At 42.4% G+C, this 18363-nt stretch overlaps 1 protein-coding gene across 1 annotated transcript in view; it reads right to left on the reverse strand.

Moving 5' to 3' along the window:
- Nucleotides 1-13647, reverse strand: part of EPSTI1 (epithelial stromal interaction 1) — a 78386-nt gene extending 64739 nt beyond the window's left edge. Inside the window, exons 1-2 of the mRNA XM_034758423.1 lie at nucleotides 13335-13647; nucleotides 6034-6092 (exon numbers count right to left, since the gene is read on the reverse strand). Of these exons, the coding sequence (XP_034614314.1) occupies nucleotides 6034-6092; nucleotides 13335-13528 (253 nt within the window). The 5' untranslated portion in view covers nucleotides 13529-13647. The remainder of the gene's footprint in view (nucleotides 1-6033; nucleotides 6093-13334) is intronic.
- Between the last annotated feature and the right edge of the window lie 4716 nt (nucleotides 13648-18363).

Genomic DNA, 18363 nt, shown 5'->3' on the forward strand with positions numbered 1-18363 from the left:
AGATATATAGACTATAGTCATGGTTGTTCCCAGCTAGTAGGTCTCCCCAATAATACCAGCAAGTTACCTATTTAAAATAATCTAAATAAATGCATAGAACTCCCAAGCCACATGTCATCCGTCACTGCTCGCTCTTGTTGCTTTTTGTTGTTTTCCTTCTCTGCATTCATCTGTTCTCTACTGATATTATAGGCTGTGGGACTATCAAGAAAGTTCATCTCTTCACTGCAGCCATTTTTGTCCATGGAAACTAGCTGCACCACCCACCCATAAGTTCCCCAGCCCAGCAGACCTTCCTGTGAGGTGCAGAGTTATGGCATCCCGGCAGAGCAGGGCAAGGCAGGAGCAGGCTGGAGAAGATGGGGTGGGGATTGTGGCAGTTCTGCATCTTGGGAATTCCCCTCTGCATGGGGACTATGGCAACAGGGGACACAATCTAGGGTGGCACTTGGGCTGTTCTAACCTGCTCCAGGAGCCAGTCTGATCCTTCACAGCCTTAGTAAAGGGAAAATAAAACCTCCCCTCTCAGACCGCCTATACAGTAGGGTAAAATGTGTTCTGGTTAACATGTTTAGACATACCTTCTTTCCTAGTGAAAACAAGGCCTCAGTCACCATGCCACTCTGCACGAGTACTGGGAAGAATTCCCCCACCTGTCATTTTACTTGTCTGTAAAGCATCTTGGCCCCAATCCAGCAAGGTGCTTTCAGAACTTTTTGAGTGCAATGGGACCATGCACATGCTTAAGTTTTCTGCTGGACTAGGGCCCTAGCGTTTTGTTGTCACAATACAAACACAACTACCACATCACAGAAGCACTGTCTGCCTGAATTGTTTCCCTCCTGGGCTGATGGTGGTGGTTTGGTGCAATGGAACAGATACCAGGGTTCACATTCTTTCTGGTTTTTTTCTAGGAGTACCTGTGGCACCTTAGAGACTAACAAATTTTAAATTCTAAGGTGCCACAAATACTCCTGTTCTTTTTGTGGATACAGACTAACACAGCTGCTACTCTGAAACCATTCTTTCTAGAGGAGAATGCCACAACCCCACGCCAACTTACTCCAGGAGTGAGGTGAAGTGAACTCTGGATCAACTACAGAGCCTTAAACTTAAGAAATTTAAATTAACCATACTCTCCAAACTGTTTCAAACCACACAGTGCTAACCCACTGCTCCTACCCAGTCATGGTAGTTCTCTGACACTATGAAAGATATTGGTGAAGAATTACATAGCAGAGTTACTCCCAAATATAAGAATAAAAATTATGAAAAATCTTCCAGTTCCTGCCAAATAAAACTCCTTAATTTACTCCTAATCTTTTCTGTCCAGAATGTGTATGCATTATTTACTAGCAGTGGCTAAACAAAAAATCTTTAAGCCAAACAATAAGAACTTTTACAATGAAAGAATACTTTAGATTGCCATCTAAAATAATGTTTACTATATGCACACTGTATACCCTGTCAGCATTCATAAAATTTTATGTAAGTCACTTGTGTCTGAGCTTGTTACCAAGGAATTTATGTACACAGTTCTTGTGATTCCTGGATTTTGTGCTGTTCTCTTTTTTAATGTACATGATGTATGATTTTATTTTATACTCCACATTTTCAGTAAAATGAGCTACTGCAATTCTTAAGGGCTTGGTGCATTTCACTGAATCCCTCAACATGGAGGGAAAGTTTAGATATTAGACCTGGTTTGGGGAGGCAGCAAATATCTACAAGATCTCATTGAAGCTTAATGGGTTTAGTATCTGTTAGTAAATATTAAACCTTTTAGTTCTTTCTTTCTGTATATTTGAGTCATTTATATATTAACTATTCCTTAGATTCTATATTCAACAAAGAGCATGTCTGAATTCTAAGGCCCAGAACACTGGTCCTTCACCAATAAGGAACCCTATTCAGGAATTGTGTGAGTTAGGCTGTAATAATTCGTAGTGCCTTCATGTCTATAAAACTCCAAAAAGCAACAGAGGCTCCTGTGGCACCTTTAAGACTAACAGAAGTATTGGGAGCATAAGCTTTCGTGGGTAAGAACCTCACTTCTTCAGATGCAAGTAATGGAAATCTCCAGAGGCAGGTATAAATCAGTATGGAGATAACGAGGTTAGTTTAATCAGGGAGGGTGAGGTGCTCTGCTAGCTGTTGAGGTGTGAACACCAAAGGAGGAGAAACTGCTTCTGTAGTTGGATAGCCATTCACAGTCTTTGTTTAATCCTGATCTGATGGTGTCAAATTTGCAAATGAACTGGAGCTCGGCAGTTTCTCTTTGGAGTCTGGTCCTGAAGTTTTTTTGCTGTAAGATGACTACCTTTACATCTGCTATTGTGTGGCCAGGGAGGTTGAAGTGTTCTCCTACAGGTTTTTGTATATTGCCGTTCCTGATATCTGACTTGTGTCCATTTATCCTCTTGCGTAGTGACTGTCCAGTTTGGCCAATGTACATAGCAGAGGGGCATTGCTGGCATATGATGGCATATATAACATTGGTGGACGTGCAGGTGAATGAGCCGGTGATGTTGTAGCTGATCTGGTTAGGCCCTGTGATGGTGTCGCTGGTGTAGATATGTGGGCAGAGTTGGCATCGAGGTTTGTTGCATGGGTTGGTTCCTGAGTTAGAGTTATTATGGTGCGGTGCGTGGTTGCTGGTGAGAATATGCTTAAGGTTGGCAGGTTGTCTGTGGGCAAGGACTGGCCTGCCTCCCAAGATCTGTGAAAGTGAGGGATCATTGTCCAGGATGGGTTGTAGATCACTGATGATACGTTGGAGAGGTTTAAGCTGAGGACTGTAGGTGATGGCCAGTGGAGTTCTGTTGGTTTCTCTTCTGGGCCTGTCTTGTAGCAGGAGGCTTCTGGGTACACGTCTGGCTCTGTTGATTTGTTTCTTTATTTCCTTTTGGGTATCGTAGTTTTGAAAATGCTTGGTGAAGATCTTGTAGGTGTTGGTCTCTGTCTGAGGGGTTGGAGCAGATGCGATTGTACCTTAGTGCTTGGCTGTAGACGATGGATCGTGTGGTGTGACCGGGGTGGAAGCTGAAGGCATGAAGGTAGGCGTAGCGGTCAGTGGGTTTTCGGTATAGGGTGGTGTTAATGTGGCCATCGCTTATTTGTACGGTGGTGTCTAGGAAGTGGACCTCCCGTGTAGATTGGTCCAGGCTGAGGCTGATGGTGGGGTGGAAGCTGTTGAAATCACGGTGGAATTCTTCCAGGGTCTCCTTCCCATGGGTCCAGATGATGAAGATGTCATCAATATAGCATAGGTAGAGAAGGGGCATGAGTGGACGAGAGCTAAGGAAGCGTTGTTCCAGGTCAGCCATAAAAATGTTGGCATATTGTGGGGCCATGCAGGTGCCCATAACGGTGCCACTGGTCTGGAGGTATATATTGTCACCAAATTTGAAGTAATTGTGCGTGAGGATAAAGTCACAGAGCTCAGCAATAAGTTGTGCTGTGTCATCATCAGGGATACTGTTCCTGACAGCTTGTATTCCATCTGTGTGTGGGATGTTTGTGTAGAGAGCCTCTACATCCATGGTGGCTAGGATGGTGTTTTCTGGGAGGTCACCAATGCATTGTAGTTTCTCAGGAAATCTGTGGTGTCACGGAGATAGCTGGGAGTGCTGGTGGCGTAGGGTCTGAGTAGGGAGTCCACATATCCAGACAGTCCTTCAGTGAGAGTGCCAATGCCCAAGATGATGGGGCGTCCAGGATTTCCAGGTTTGTGGATCTTAGGTAGTAGATAGAATAACCCCGGTCAGGGCTCTAAGGGTATGTTGATTTGTTCCTGTGTTAGTCTAGGGAGTGTCCCGAGTAGATGGTGCAGTTTCTTAGTGTATTCCTCAGTGGGATCTGAGGAAAGTGGCCTGTAGAATTTGGTATTGGAGAGTTGTCTAGCAGCCTCCTTCTGGTAGTCAGACCTGTTCATGATGACAACAGCACCTCCTTTATCAGCCCCTTTGATGAGAATGTCATGGTGGTTTCTGAGGCTGTGGATGGCATTGCGTTCTGCACGACTTAGATTATGAGGCAAGCGATGTTTTTCCACAATTTCTGCCTGTGCACGTCGGCGGAAGCATTCTATGTATAGGTCCAGACTGTCATTTCGACCCTCAGGAGGAATCCATGTGGAGTTCTTCCTGTGTTGTTGGTGGGAGGATATCTGTGTATCACTGCGCTGTTCAGTGTTATCTTGAAAGTATTCTTTGAGTTGGAGGTGGCGAAAGTAGGCTTCCAGATCACCGCAGAACTGTATCATGTTCATGGGGGTGCTGGGGCAAAAAGAGTCCCCGAGATAACCCAGCAGAAGAGTCTGTCCTGAGTGTGTAGCTGGATAAATTGACGATATTGCTGGGTGAGTTAGGGGTACCCCTGTTGTGGCCCCATGTGGCAGGTAGGATTTTAGACAGCTTACGGTCCTTTTTCCTTTGTAGAGAGGTGAAGTGTGTAATGTAGATCTCCTGTCTTATTTTAGTAAAGTCCATTTGTGTGGAGGGTTGGTTATTTATGATAGGTTATTTATAGGTTGGAGAGCTCTTTCTTGACGTTTTTCTGTTTGCCGTATAGGATGCTGATCAGGTGGTTCCTCAGTTTCTTTGATAGTGTATGGCATATAAAACTCCAGATATTCTTGGAAACCACCTCCTTAACAATACACATATTTATATACATATGCACATATAAACTTGGGAAACTAGTGAGGGATGATTGTTACTACAGATGTTTTCTGTTGGGGAATCAACGAGGAAGAATGATTGTGGGGTCAGAAGGACTCACTGAAAGACATTATCTTGAAGAATTGTTGGTTCTTTCAACTGTAAATAATCACGCCTTCACACATAAGTCAGGTAAACTGAAAACGCATAGAAGTGACATCAGAACATCTGTTTATTTTGGCAAAGAGGGTTTCTTTGCCTAAAACCCTATATGACGACACTGGTAAGGGAACATAATTGGGGAATAAGAACTGCACCTCCCTCCAGATACAGTGAAGGAGGCACACAGAGCCACTTCTTGGTCTGACAACATAGGCGTGGTAATGTATCTATTTCTTTCTGCAGAATGCTGTACTAATCTCTGATTGATAATCTTTGATTAAATAATTCCAATTGAGCCAGTTATTCGACAATTTCAACTCTAACTCAGACATGCAACAATAGGAGATGTAGATATTCAGTGCTGCTAAAAAAAAAAAAAAAAAAAAATATCAAATCATTGGCGGTAAAGTGCCTTACATCATGCAGTTGTACTTAGAGAATTTTGTTAAGCACATTCTATAAATGTCCATTTTCTCTCTGAAAACAGTACACATGTGAACAATTTAACTATATAAACATGCAATAGGTACACTATGCCAATACTGGCATTAGAGAAAGATTTTCTTGACCATGGATAGCTAAACAAGACTCAAAATTTGATCTTCAAACCTAAACTCGACACCTGGAGGGTGGTGGGGGGCGGGGAGAGAAAGAGGAGAAGGGTTATGAAATTTAGGAGGGGCATCAAGTTAATTCTGAATGTGTCTTGTAGAATTGAATTTGAACAGCTATGACACCACCTTTCTAATGGGAACATTTTACAGATATCACATCTTTCTATGGTTGAACTATTCTTTTCCTAATTTGGCTTTTCTACCCATGCAAAATATTTTAGAACTGATACAAGAAAAGTCTGCATGGTGATGGAGTTTGCCTTTACTAGGTGATCACAATCAGTGCTTAATTTGTGCTGGGGCTTGCCGAGGCTGAGCCCTGGCACCTCTAGGCTTGCCGCGTCAGTTATGAAAGTAAAAAAAACTGTTCGAGTCCCAGCATCTCTTTCATTACAAATTAAGTACTGATCACAATGATCCCTTCTGGCCGTGGATTCTATGTTGTGGTGGCTTTAATATTATCACAGCTGCACACATAAAACCAATGTAAAGGCTGAGATAAAACTGCAAGGGTCATAAAGCACAGAGACAAAAGCTGCAATTTGCAAAAACAAAACGAACAAATTCATGTTGAGTGTGTTAGATAATGCACTTACTTTTCTGTATCTGGTTCCTTCTGGTTTCATTTGGAGGTATCAAGACATATGCGCCTGTACTGGAATGGAAAGAAAGTTGTTAATTATTGTCACATGAGCTTATGGATTCATTACTATCCTCTATTTCAATATGGACCTTTAGAATTTCTGTAAGAATAGCTACAAGGTTTAGAACAATCTGGATGTATGATTTCTGCAGTAGGTATATACATAGGGATGTTTTCAATCACAAGCCATGCTGTATGTGTATGTCATATGTGCCAAGAATAAGATTTTCAGAAATATTCAGCACTGGCTGAACTCTGTTTATGAAAGTCCCACCTTCGCTGCTAATATCATATCTCCTTCATTTCAAGACATAGGAGACTGTATTTCCATAGATTTGCTACAAAACATTATACAGTACATCCTGTCCATGAACATCAGATGAATGTGGTCTAACAGCGAAGGCAATGGGAATTAGCAGTTCTGGGTTCTATTCCTCTTCCCAGGCTCCATCCTATGAGGTGCCTAGTGCTCTCAAGCACCTATTGATGTCCATCTTTGGCCCGTGCCTCAGTTTCTTCATCTATAAAATGGGGATAGTACTTTACTGTGGTGTCATGAAGCTTAATGCTTATGAAGGACTTTAAATTTTCTGGGCATATTTATTATTTTGCAGTAGTGCCTGAAAGCCTCCTCCCCGTGCCCCCATCCTGCAATCCAGAATGGGTCCCAGTTGTCCTAGGGTATAAGAGAGACATTAAAAGAATGGGGCAAGAAGAACAAGGCTGGCAGTGGGAGAACTATGAAGGAGAGAGGCAGGAGGTGCTTAGGGAAAGCAACTGAAAAGGGGACAGGGGGGGGAAAAAAAAAAAAAAAAAAAAAAAAAAATCAATAAAATCACACAGAGCTCCAATTGCAAAAAAAGCAGTTTGCCGCCATATCACTGGGATCCAGGGCTGGGAAGGAAAGTATTTATACCTGTTTAATTACTGATTTCTCTTTGAAGACTTATTCTAGGAATTAATTAATTTGGATTAATTTAAAAAATTAAACTAGTAACGATGGAGCTGCTAGCATTAATGGAACCAGCTAATACAATCCTTTCTTATCTTATTATGGTGATAGCCACTGAACATTTTCCATGTAGCCAAATATCCTTAACAACTGGAGTGCTGCAAAACTCAGTGGAAGTAGTATATACTGCACCATCCCATCTCCTAGAACTGGAAGGGACCTTGAAAGGTCATCGAGTCCAGCCCCCTGCCTTCCTTAGCAGGACCAAGTACTGATTTTGCCCCATATCCCCAAGTGGCCCCCTCAAGGATTGAACTCACAAACCCTGGGTTTAGCAGGCCAATGCTCAAACCACTGAGCTATCCCTCCCCCCACATCACAAATTTGGTGAACATGATGTGTTATGAGGTTGTGCAGATGAAAATTCACACCACAAGGATTCAAAAAAAGAACTAGATACGTTCATAGAGAATAGGTCCATCAATGGCTATTAGCCAAGATGGGCAGGGACAGTGTTCCTAGCCTCTGCTTGCCAGAAGCTGGGAATGGGCGACAGGGAATGGATCATTTGATGGTCTCCTGTTCTGTTCATTCCCTCTGGGGCATCTGGCATTGGCCATTTTCAGAAGACAGGATACTGGGCTAGATGGACCTCTGGTCTGACCCAGTATGGCCGTTCTTATGTTCAAGTATTGCACATAAGTTAATGACCAATTTAAGGCAAGTTAGCAAAGCTTATCCTTGTTTATTTAACACAAAATGTTATTCTTGATCATATTACTGTATGCTTCTCCAAGCATTCCCTTACTTGGCTGTATTTAAAAGTGTTTAGACTTTCCCTCGCAACTAAGCTTGAACTACTCTACTCTTTGAAGGTTTTGTTAGGTTTGTTTTTAAATGGTATTTTACTAGCCAGATCTCAGACTACATCTTCTCTTGAGATGTTATACACAAGTTTGTCAACTTCTTCAGTCCTATTCTTGTTTCCTGTATTGTCTCTCCAAACTTAGTCAAAGAAAATTATGTATAGTTGCCTTTTTCAGAATGACTTCAGGGACTATGGTGATGAGCCCTATAAAAGGTTGTGGATACAGATAGAGATAGGAATTAGCCTTTAAATTTACTCTCATATGAGAAGGCTCTGAAATTCCACAGTATTATGGTGCCTCTCCTTTAGAGCCCCAGTTTTTGTTTAAAAACACCAACCAAACACCAACCAAACAAAAAAACCACAACACTATATTAAAAAATATCTATGGAAAGAACTGTAATCAAATCCAAAATATACATCATCTCCATAAAGATGATCATTTCCTTAGTCTGACATTCCTATTAGCTCAAATGTATGTATCAGCAACAAATGCATCAGTGCAAGGTACAAGATATAAACAGCACCATAAAAGCCTGTGCAGTTAAAAGGAGACTGTTAAAAGCTGAATGGGTTTTCATATTATTGAAGTTGATTTGGAAACCAGATGAAAGCTTCAAAATAAGTAGGAGAGAGGCAGATGCAGAGCAGGAAAGGGACAAAACCAGCTTTGGCTTCCTTCAATCTATCATATAGTGTAGGGATCAGCAACCTTTGGCATGTGGCCCATCAGGGAAATCCGCTGGTGGGCCAGGACGGTTTGTTTACCTGCAACGTCCACAGGTTCGGCCGATAGCAGCTCCCACTGACTGCAGTTCACTGTTCCAGGCCAATGGGGGCTGCGGGAAGCGGCGCGGGCCAAGGGATGTGCTGGCCGCCACTTCCCGCAGGACCCATTGGATGCTGCAGGTAAACAAACCGTCCCCAGCCCGCCAGCAGATTTCCCTGATGAGCCGTGGACCACAGGCTTCCAATCCCTACGCATGTACCTACCCCATGTATGTAGGTTACATTAGAAGTGTAGGGTTGGGAAGTCATTGATGAGGAGATTCCAGGTGTGCACCATTGGGAGTTGGTAAATGAGTTGGTAATATTAGAGAAGACCCAGCTGAACAGTCACAGTGCGGCTTTGGACACCCAGGGCTTACTGGAAATCAGTCCGTGTGGAAACTCAGGACCAAAGTCTAAATCCCCAGTCCTGCAGTTGCCATGGGTGTACTTTAATGAGGTTCTGCACAGCCACTGCAGTCAACACACAGACCGTCAATTGCAGGATCAGGGCTTAAATCCATACTCTAATTTATTTTGCCCTCTTCCTTGAGACCTTTGCATTAACTGTTGCTTTTTCCTCTTTATGAAAGGAATTCTTTCACTCTGTGTTTTAGCCAGTTTGCAATACCACATGTCAGACATACCCTCTTACAGACACTCTGATCCTGCAAAGCCTACAGGATCCTAGTTACAAGTGGGCAATTTAACATTCCAGTCAGTTTTCTGTTTAAGCAGAATCTGAGCTACTGCAGTAACTGTATTTAGAAATGAGTTATTCTAATTGCCTTGTGGAAATTAATGAAATGTCCTAATTTTGAAGATTATTTCAAATTATCAATAGTGCACACAATGTGAAGTACAAAGAGTATGAAAAAAATAGCATGAAACAAAAAGGAAATAAAATGTTTTCTACTACTCAGGCTCCAAAATAATGATTTAAAACAAAAATAGTTTATTTTGTGCTTAATGGAAAATCTATTGTTTTGTTTTTTAAAAAACTTTTCCTTGTAATGTCTCTTTAGAGTTATAGAGGATGTATTTCTGCCCCACCTTCTCCTTCCAACAAAGATCCAATTAATGAGCTCTGAAAATCCTTAATGGATTTTCTGAGATTTTCCTCACAGAAACAGAGAAAATACATTTTGGCTGACTACCACTTTTGAGCAAACATTGACTTCTTTGATATTGGTCTGAGTACGGTGCCCGACACCACAGTGCACTTTCTTTTTAAAAAGAAAACTGTTATAAGTTTGTGAAGACAAATTTCCACGTATTCTATGGCGGGAAAGAGTATTTGACTGTGTGGGTGGGAGTAGGGACACTATTTCAAATAGAGAAGATATGAAGTAAAGAAGAAATAAACAACAAAGTGTACATACTCTTATGTATGCATCTTACTCATGCAACAGACCTGATGAAGTTGTACTTAAAATGCTTGCAGGACCTGGACCTTCATAACCTTAACTTTGCTTCCTTGTGCATAGTTTTTGATTACTTAATTATACAACATAAGACTGTTTTGGTTGCACATGTCCTGTTTTGCCAGATGACACCCATTGATAATTTCACGTATTATTTTTGCCGTTTGGCTGGGAAATTCTCACATTATTTGGCAAGAGGCAATGCAAGTAGCAGCATGAGCACTCTCCTGTCACTATCCCTGCAGAGCCATGCTAATGAAATTGGAACTGTTACTTTTGGAAATGTTATTAGTTATTTCCAGTTCTATAGCATATGCACCAAGACAAATGGCTGCAAGCTAATTATTCCATTCTCCATGGCCGTAGATGATCTCATCTGATGTTCGGTTTGCAGTAGGAGATAGAAACATGAGAGTCCTAGGGAGAGCATCACAAATGATGAAAGGCCTGAAAAAATAAGATGTGGGCAAGTTCAGTCTAGACCAGGGGTCGGCAACCTCTGGCACACGGCTCGCCAGGGCAAGCACCCTGGCTTCCCGCAGCCCCATTGGCCTGGGACGGCGAACTGTGGCCAGTGGGAGCCGCGATCGACTGAACCTGCCAACAAGGCAGGTAAACAAACTGGCCCAGCCCGCCAGAGTACTTACCCTGGCGAGCTGCGTGCCAGAGGTTGCCGACCCCTGGTCTAGACAAAAGAGAGGCTCGGGGAAACCTTATAACTGTCAACAGCTATGGAAAAGGAATGCTATAAAGAGGACAAGAATCATTTATTCTGATTAGTCAATGGAAAGAAGCAGAAAAAGTTTACATGAAATACTGCATTAAGGAAAACGAAGGCTAGTTGACTTAAAGGAGCAAACGCTCAAGGAGAGTTGTATCATCACCTTCAAGGATACTCAGAGATGGACTTAGCATTCAATTGTCAGTCTTTGTGCAAGTAGCTTTCTATTGGTAACAGATTGAAGAGTGTATGGGTTCTTTTTTATTGAGCATAAAGATTAAAAAAAAAAATCTAGTTTTTTTCCAAACTGTAAATGCTAAGTACTAGAATTCTGTAAACAAGTGTTCCACTGTTTCCTTTCTCTTTTCATCCTACATGGCAAGGGATGTTTGTTCCCATTTGTACAATGTCATATCCTTGGATTTTATGATAGCAGGTTTGTTTTTTGAAGATGGATTTTATTGGAAACTATTTTACACATTGTCAGATTTTTTTTTTTTTTTTTAAAAAAAGAGTCAAGGCTGGCTGCTGAACAAAAGGGGCCATCACAACCTTTTTCTTTCTTAGTCACTTGACTACACTGCAGCCCTTTCATTTTCTACCTTTTGCTGATTTATTTTTTCAGGATAAGCTTTTGTTTCAGGTTTGTTCTGAACAGATGCAATTTGGAAATCAACTTTTACAAGTAAATGTAACCTCACAGCATGTTACAGACTTGAAGTCAAGCAACCTGATAAGCACAAACTGACTGTAGCAAGTAGTAGGTGTTTTCAAGCGGTTGTCACCCTGGTGATTCATTGTTGCCCCTATTTTGGCTTTCAAAGATATTCTATAGGGTTTTGCCCAGGCATTTCAGTTTCATTTCCAAATTGAATTTGAATAGACATTATTGCTGGCTAAGTTCCTGACAGGTGATTCCCTCCCATTGCCAGGCATCCTGATGGATTAGAAACAGATTGAAAGAGTTTGAGATTTTACTTTGGTCTGATTATTCTTCAAATTCCTTAATAGCACATAGCTGGAAAGACAATCATAGGATTTCCCAAGTTTCCAGGTATAAAGGAGTGTTACTGGCATGCAAAGAAAAGGAGGTGGCCAGAATGCCTCTGCATTCTGGCTATTCCCAGCTGCTAGAAAAAACCCCTGAGCTCATAGTTATCTGGGTGTTAATTAGAACAGCCTTGGGGCTATTCTAATTTATGCTAGAGGCTGAATTGATCTCTGGCTGGCCCCAGAATAGAGCAAGAAAAAAAAGTGGCATAAATGGTCTTTGTTTTGCCTGTTTCTAATTTTGGAAGAGACAGGAAGTTAATCAGATTCATGACTGCATGGTTATCTTCCCAAACAGAAGATTAGATCTGGATAACTTCACATAACTTAATAGCCCATACATACCAAAAGTAGATCATTTTGCAACTTGTTAGATGTTCAAGCATTCAACATTAGAGAATTAAAATAAAAAGTGAAACGTCCAACTGTTTATGATCTTTTGTCCCACAGTTGTCACATATTAGCTCCACCCTTTTTTCCCTTGAGTTTCAGTAAAAGAAAGAAAGGAAACTGAAACAGCTTCTAGTGGGCAGTACTAATTTAAATCAGCTACACTTTGAAAGCAATGAAAAACAGCAAGATCAACAGAATAGTTAACATTATCATTAACAGTATTATGTGTAGAAATAACTTGAAAACAAAAAATAATTAAATTTGGGTGAAAAAAAATGTAAGTGATTAATAGTTTTGCCCAGCTAAGCATACATATAGTAGGTGCATATGCATACACAGAGCATACAGCCTGCAGAATATCTAATTACAATCACTGGAAGTTAAAATTAGAGATGGCTGGAACCCAGGTAGGTTTAAACTACAAGCTCAGGGCTAAGGCTTTAGCTTTACATTTGTCAGGGTTAAGCATTTACAAACTGGTCTTAAATTCCTGCCATTGTGGGTTGCATTCAAACTGCATAAGGAAATCAGCTCTAGCTCAGAACCAAAGTTGATTTTTTGGAACTGGCAGTTTGTATCCATCTCCTGTGATTAAATGTAGGTGAAAAAGATTATCAGAATTGGCTTTGAATTCCAGTTCAAGACCTTCTCCAGTTAAAGAGTCCATACACATATTGACCATGTATGTAATACCATCTGCTTAGAAACAGATAGCAAGAGATACACACCAAATTCTGTAAGCCCTCTGCATATAATGTACACACCCAATGCTTATGTTTTTTACATGAACATATTAAGTGCATGGTCGCACAGTAATATTGTCTCTGAACCACATCTCCAGAGTCCTCATAAGAGCTCAGCTCTCTTTTAGGCACCAATACAAGTGGTCAGATTCTCAGAAAAGTTAAGGGCAGAGCATTTTGAAAGTCTGACCCTAAGCTCTTTCAAAAAATCTTCCTCTATACCCACATCCTTTATATAAATACATACACAGAGTCAGGTGAAAAAACTGGCACTTAATACTCACAATATTATTGTGTAAATACATACAAACTTGGCTAAACTGGTTGCTACTCACTGCTGCTCCTGCTGCTGCCAGGTTGGTTTTTGGCTCCCCAACTCTTCTGGAGAAGTCAGGTCCCCTCTGGGATTTCCAGCTCCCTCTGTCAGCCCAGAGTTCTCCCGCTCCTGGTAACCCCTAGGATAGGAGGTGGTGGAGGCAGCAGCCACCCTGCGCCTGCTGTCTTTTTCCCATCCTGTTGCCCTGTACATAGTCTCGAAGTGTGGCCTGTCTTGTCAAAGAAGGCTGCAAATCCAGCCCAGCCAGGGACTTTTGACGACAAAACAAGGAGCCAGGAAAAGAAAGAAAAAACTGCTGAGTTACAGTTGGTTGGTTTCAATTTCTTATAAGACCGCCCCAAACCAGCTCCTCCCTGCTCTGACACATGCAGGAGCACTTTGCCTTCCTCATTCACTCAATCACCTCTATTCCACCTGCAGCTCAAACTGATCACTTGACTAACAAGGGCACAAAAGGTTACTCGGAACTGGAGTTCATGGACAGATAGAAAGCTTTTCTGCTCTTCATTCTAATGGCCCAGACAGGTGATAGTTTGTGCAGCCTCAGCTCTCTTTGAATTAACATACCTGAAATATCTAAAGTAGGGGCTGGGTAAAAGCTAGATCCCTTTCAGTTGTTGACTCCAGTGCCCCAAATTACACTACCTAACTGGAGAACAAGCCTAACTTTTCCTACTGCATCAAAAAATCCTGGCCCCTGACAAATCCTGGCACAACAGTGTTGCAGTACCCCAGATCCAATACCTGATCCTGATAGATCCAGCAGATGTTTGGCTCCAACCCTCCTAATATTACTGCCTGAAGAGAGAACAAACGTAGACACTCTTCTTAAACAAAAAAGAAAACAAAACCAATAAACTCTGGATCTTGATGCATCTAGTACAACAGCACCGCAAATACTCAGGTCTGGCATCAGAAATCTGCTGGATCCAGAACATTTTGGGAACCTGCTTCACAAATTTCACTGCTTAAAGAGAGAACAAGTTTAGCTGCTTCTATTCTAATTTCTAACAAAAAAATCTGGATTCCAACACATCCCAGTGCAACAGAGCTGGAGAAACCTAGATCCAACACCCAAATCCTGCCAGATTCCTGCAAGTTGGGACCAGTTTCCCAAATGCCACTGGCTAAATAAAGATAAAGATAAAGATAGCTGCTCAGATTGCACCAAAGAAATCTGGATGCTAATTCACAAATAAAACAGTATCAAAAAAATCCAGTGCTAACATGTAGATTCTCTATTCCGCCAGGCTTTGGTCCCAAGAGCCCACATTTTATTGCCTAAACAGAGAACACATTTAGCTGCTACTACACCTAAAAAATCTAGACCCCAGTGTAATAGAACCACGAAAACTCAGATCCATCATCTGGATCCCGCTGGATCTTACAAGTTTTGGGCCACAAACACAGAAATTGTATAATAAAAATAGCCAGTGTTGCTTCTACTATACTGGAAAAAAATAAATAAAAATTGACCACCAACATATCTGGTGCAAAAAACAAACAAACAAAACAAAACAGCCACAAGTCTAATTTGGGACCTTTATTCTGATAGATCCAGCAACTATTTTGCTGCAGGCCCATCATTTCTACCATCTACACTTATATGCATTTTCAGCTGTCTCCTAGCGCACCAAACTAATCCAGCTCCCTAACTGGGACACACAGGCATGTAATAACATGTTGGGGGGAGAGGTGGTTTGTTTGTTTGTTTGTTTGTTTTTGCAGTGTAAAGGGATCCTACAAGGAATACAGAGCAGGAAGGAAGGAATATTCTTTCTTGATTCTTTCTTTCTACCACCCTATGCATCCTGTCTAACGGGAGACAGTGGCAGTGTAGGCACTTATGGACAAACAAACAACACAGGAAGTTACTGGGCCTTCAGAATTCCAGCAGCAGTAAGGCACTTTCAGCCTGCTGCAGCATCAGGACCCTTTTTATCCTTCCTGAGCAGCAGCAGCCACAGCCAGTTATAGGGAAGCAATTACAGGGAGTCCTCGGACTTCCTATGCTTTTCAATTGACTGCCCGTTTCGCCCCTGCAACGCTTGTTTTGCCCTTAAGACAATATTTGGTCCTGCCATGAGGGCAGGGGGTTGGACTCAATGACTTCTCGAGGTCCCTTCCAGGCCTAGAATCTATGAATAAGACGAACGCTGCCAGGGAGAACAGCACACATTACATGCTGAGACTCAGCCAATCACTGATTTCACTGGTCAAGCTTTCTGATTGGCTGAGCCCCGGGCTGGGAGCCAATCAAAAACAAGCAGCAAGGCTACCCAGCAACAAGCTACCCTGGCCATGGAAGCCAATCAGACAAGTGACTGCAAGGGACCAGACCTTGAACCCTCCAGCCAAGAGCCCTTCAAAAAGTTCTGGAAATTGAAAAGTCAAAGCATATGTGATTTTATTTGTTTATTTGAATGTTGTTTACCAAATAAATACATTGATGTTGCTACATTAGTCATCTATAATTCATTTAGTACAAAAATCTGGGTTAATGTGGTGAAAATAGTGTATCAAACCTTGGTTCAGGAACCAATCCCCCTTTATATCACTGATTCCTATGGGAAAAGCGGTTTCAACTTACAATGTTTTGACTTACAATGGAATTCTGAGGAACGAATGGTGTCGTAAGTCTGAGGACCCCAACATTGTCATTTGAATTTCTGCCAACAGCTTCCTTTTGGTCTGATGGCTCCTAGTTGCCTTCAACTGCCACATATTTCTAGAACTGGTGATTCCTATCCCAGGGGCCTGTGACATTTCTTCCTTATTGCCATATTAGTGTCGCTATGGTTCATATGGTGATGGTTCATGTAAGCGCTAATGACACTGCATCATGGGATATCTCACAGATAATAGATGACTTCAGGGAACTCAGAAGCACGCTGAAAAAAAGAATGCCCAAGCAATGTACTCTGAGATCCTTCCTGCCCCACGAGGGAAGGATGGCAGAGGGCAGAAGATTCTGGAAGTGAACCGCTGGAAGTGAACATCCACCCTATGCCATTAGGTAAATGGCATAGGGTGTAGGGTTTGGGTTTTGTGGAATATTGGTCCACCTTCTGTGGGGAGAGCAGGCTTTATAGTTTGGATGGCCTCCACCTCATTAGAAGTGGAACCAATCTTCTCAGGGACAGGCTGGCTAGAGTAGTGAGGAGGACGTTAAACTAGTAGCAAAAGGGAAAGGTAAAAAGAGGGAAGATCTGAGCACTTGGCTCAAAATCGAGATTTTGAGAACTTAATCAAGGAATCAAGGGACGTTCAGAGTAAAAATTCTTTAATTGCCTATATATCAATGTAGGAGCCTGGGTAACAAAGAAAATCAACTGGAATTGCTCATTTATGAGCAGAAATTTAATCTAGTTAAGGGATGGGCAAACTTTTTGGCTGGAGGGCCACATCTTGGTATGGAAATTGTATGGTGGGCCACCTGGAGCAGGGGATCGGTGTGCATGGGGGGGGATGAGGGCTCCGGTTGGGGGTGCAGACTCTGGGGTGGGGCTGGGGATGAGGGGTTTGGGGTGCAGGAGGCTGCTCCAGTGTAGGATCAAAGGGTTTGAAAGGCAATCGGGGCGGGGGAGGGGGGTGGGGGCAGGGGGGGAGCTCAGGGGTATAGGATCTGGGCGGAGCTTATCTGAAGCAGCTACTGGAAACAGTGGCCCATCCCCCTCTGGCTCCCATGTGGAGGCAGGGCCACGCCGCTTTGCGCACTTCCCCGTCTGCAGGCACTGCCCCCGCAGCTCCCATTGTCCGCTGTTCCTGGCCAATGGGAACTGTGCTTGGAGCCGGAGCCCCTGGCTGCCCCTGCTTCTGGGAGCCATGTGGAGCTGCTGCATGCATGGAGTGGAGGAAGGGAAATCCCCACTCCCCAGCTGTAGCACCGAAGCGGGGAAAGGTCCCAACCCCGCTCCCCAGTGGGAGCTCGAGGGCCGGATTAAAAAGTCCAACGGGCCAGATGCAGCCCGCGGGCCGTAGTTTGCCCACCCCATATCTAGTTGGTATTACTGAAATCTGGTGGGATTAATTACATGATCTGAATATTAAAACCAATGGTTATTACTTATTTAGGAAGAATGGAGATGGCAAAAGGGGAGAGAGTATGGCAATTTATGTCAAAAATGGCATTACCTGTTACCAAATCACTGATAACTCAGAAAAAAAAATCTTGAATGCTTATGCATCAATGTTCTAACAGATAAAGCACAAGATGGGGTATTAATTGGCGTTTACTACAGATCACCAAATCACACTAGGGAACAGGATGACCAGCTCACTACACTCCTATCTATAACGTATAGAAAAAAAATGTGCGCAATCATTGGGGACTTCAGTTTGAATGACATATGCTAGGGGTCTTATGCTGTCAGTACTAAAACTTCCTTGGAATTTCTAAGTATGATAGATGCCAATTTCCTAACCCAAAAAGTGTTGCGGCCAACATGGGGGAATTCTATATTAGGCTTCATCTTGACAGATAAAGAAGAACTGATCAAAGAACTAAAAATTAAGGGTCATTAAGTAAAAGTGTTCATTGCTTGATCCCATTTATTATGTGAAAATAGAATAAAATCCAGATATAGTATAGATCTAGATCTATCTATCTATATCTGCTTAGCTATACTTGGTGCTTTACAATCATAATATCACAAAGCTTAAAGCAATTATGAGCCAAATCAGCTGAGAAGAATAATTTAATCAGAAAAACATGAATGATATCTATGAATTGTTTAAGAACATTTTATTAGATGCCCTGTAGCAAAGAGGTGTGCCCTCCCTTGGAGATTGACAGCGAGGGAGGGCCAGATATCCCCTGGTGGGCGGAACCAGGAAGTCTATGCCCACCACACCAGAAGCTGAGGGGCGCGACAGGAACCGGAACTATAAGAGGCGGGCCCTGCTACTCAGTTGGGCTGGAGACGCTGAAGAAGAAAGATGCATCCAGCCTGCTGCTGGAGCCAGAAGGAGACTTCTGCTGTCCCGAGAATGCCCCTGAACTACCAGAACTGCCAGACACACCTGAT

Source organism: Trachemys scripta, chromosome 1 (genome assembly GCF_013100865.1).
Source record: "Trachemys scripta elegans isolate TJP31775 chromosome 1, CAS_Tse_1.0, whole genome shotgun sequence".
Lineage (NCBI taxonomy): Eukaryota > Metazoa > Chordata > Testudines > Emydidae > Trachemys > Trachemys scripta.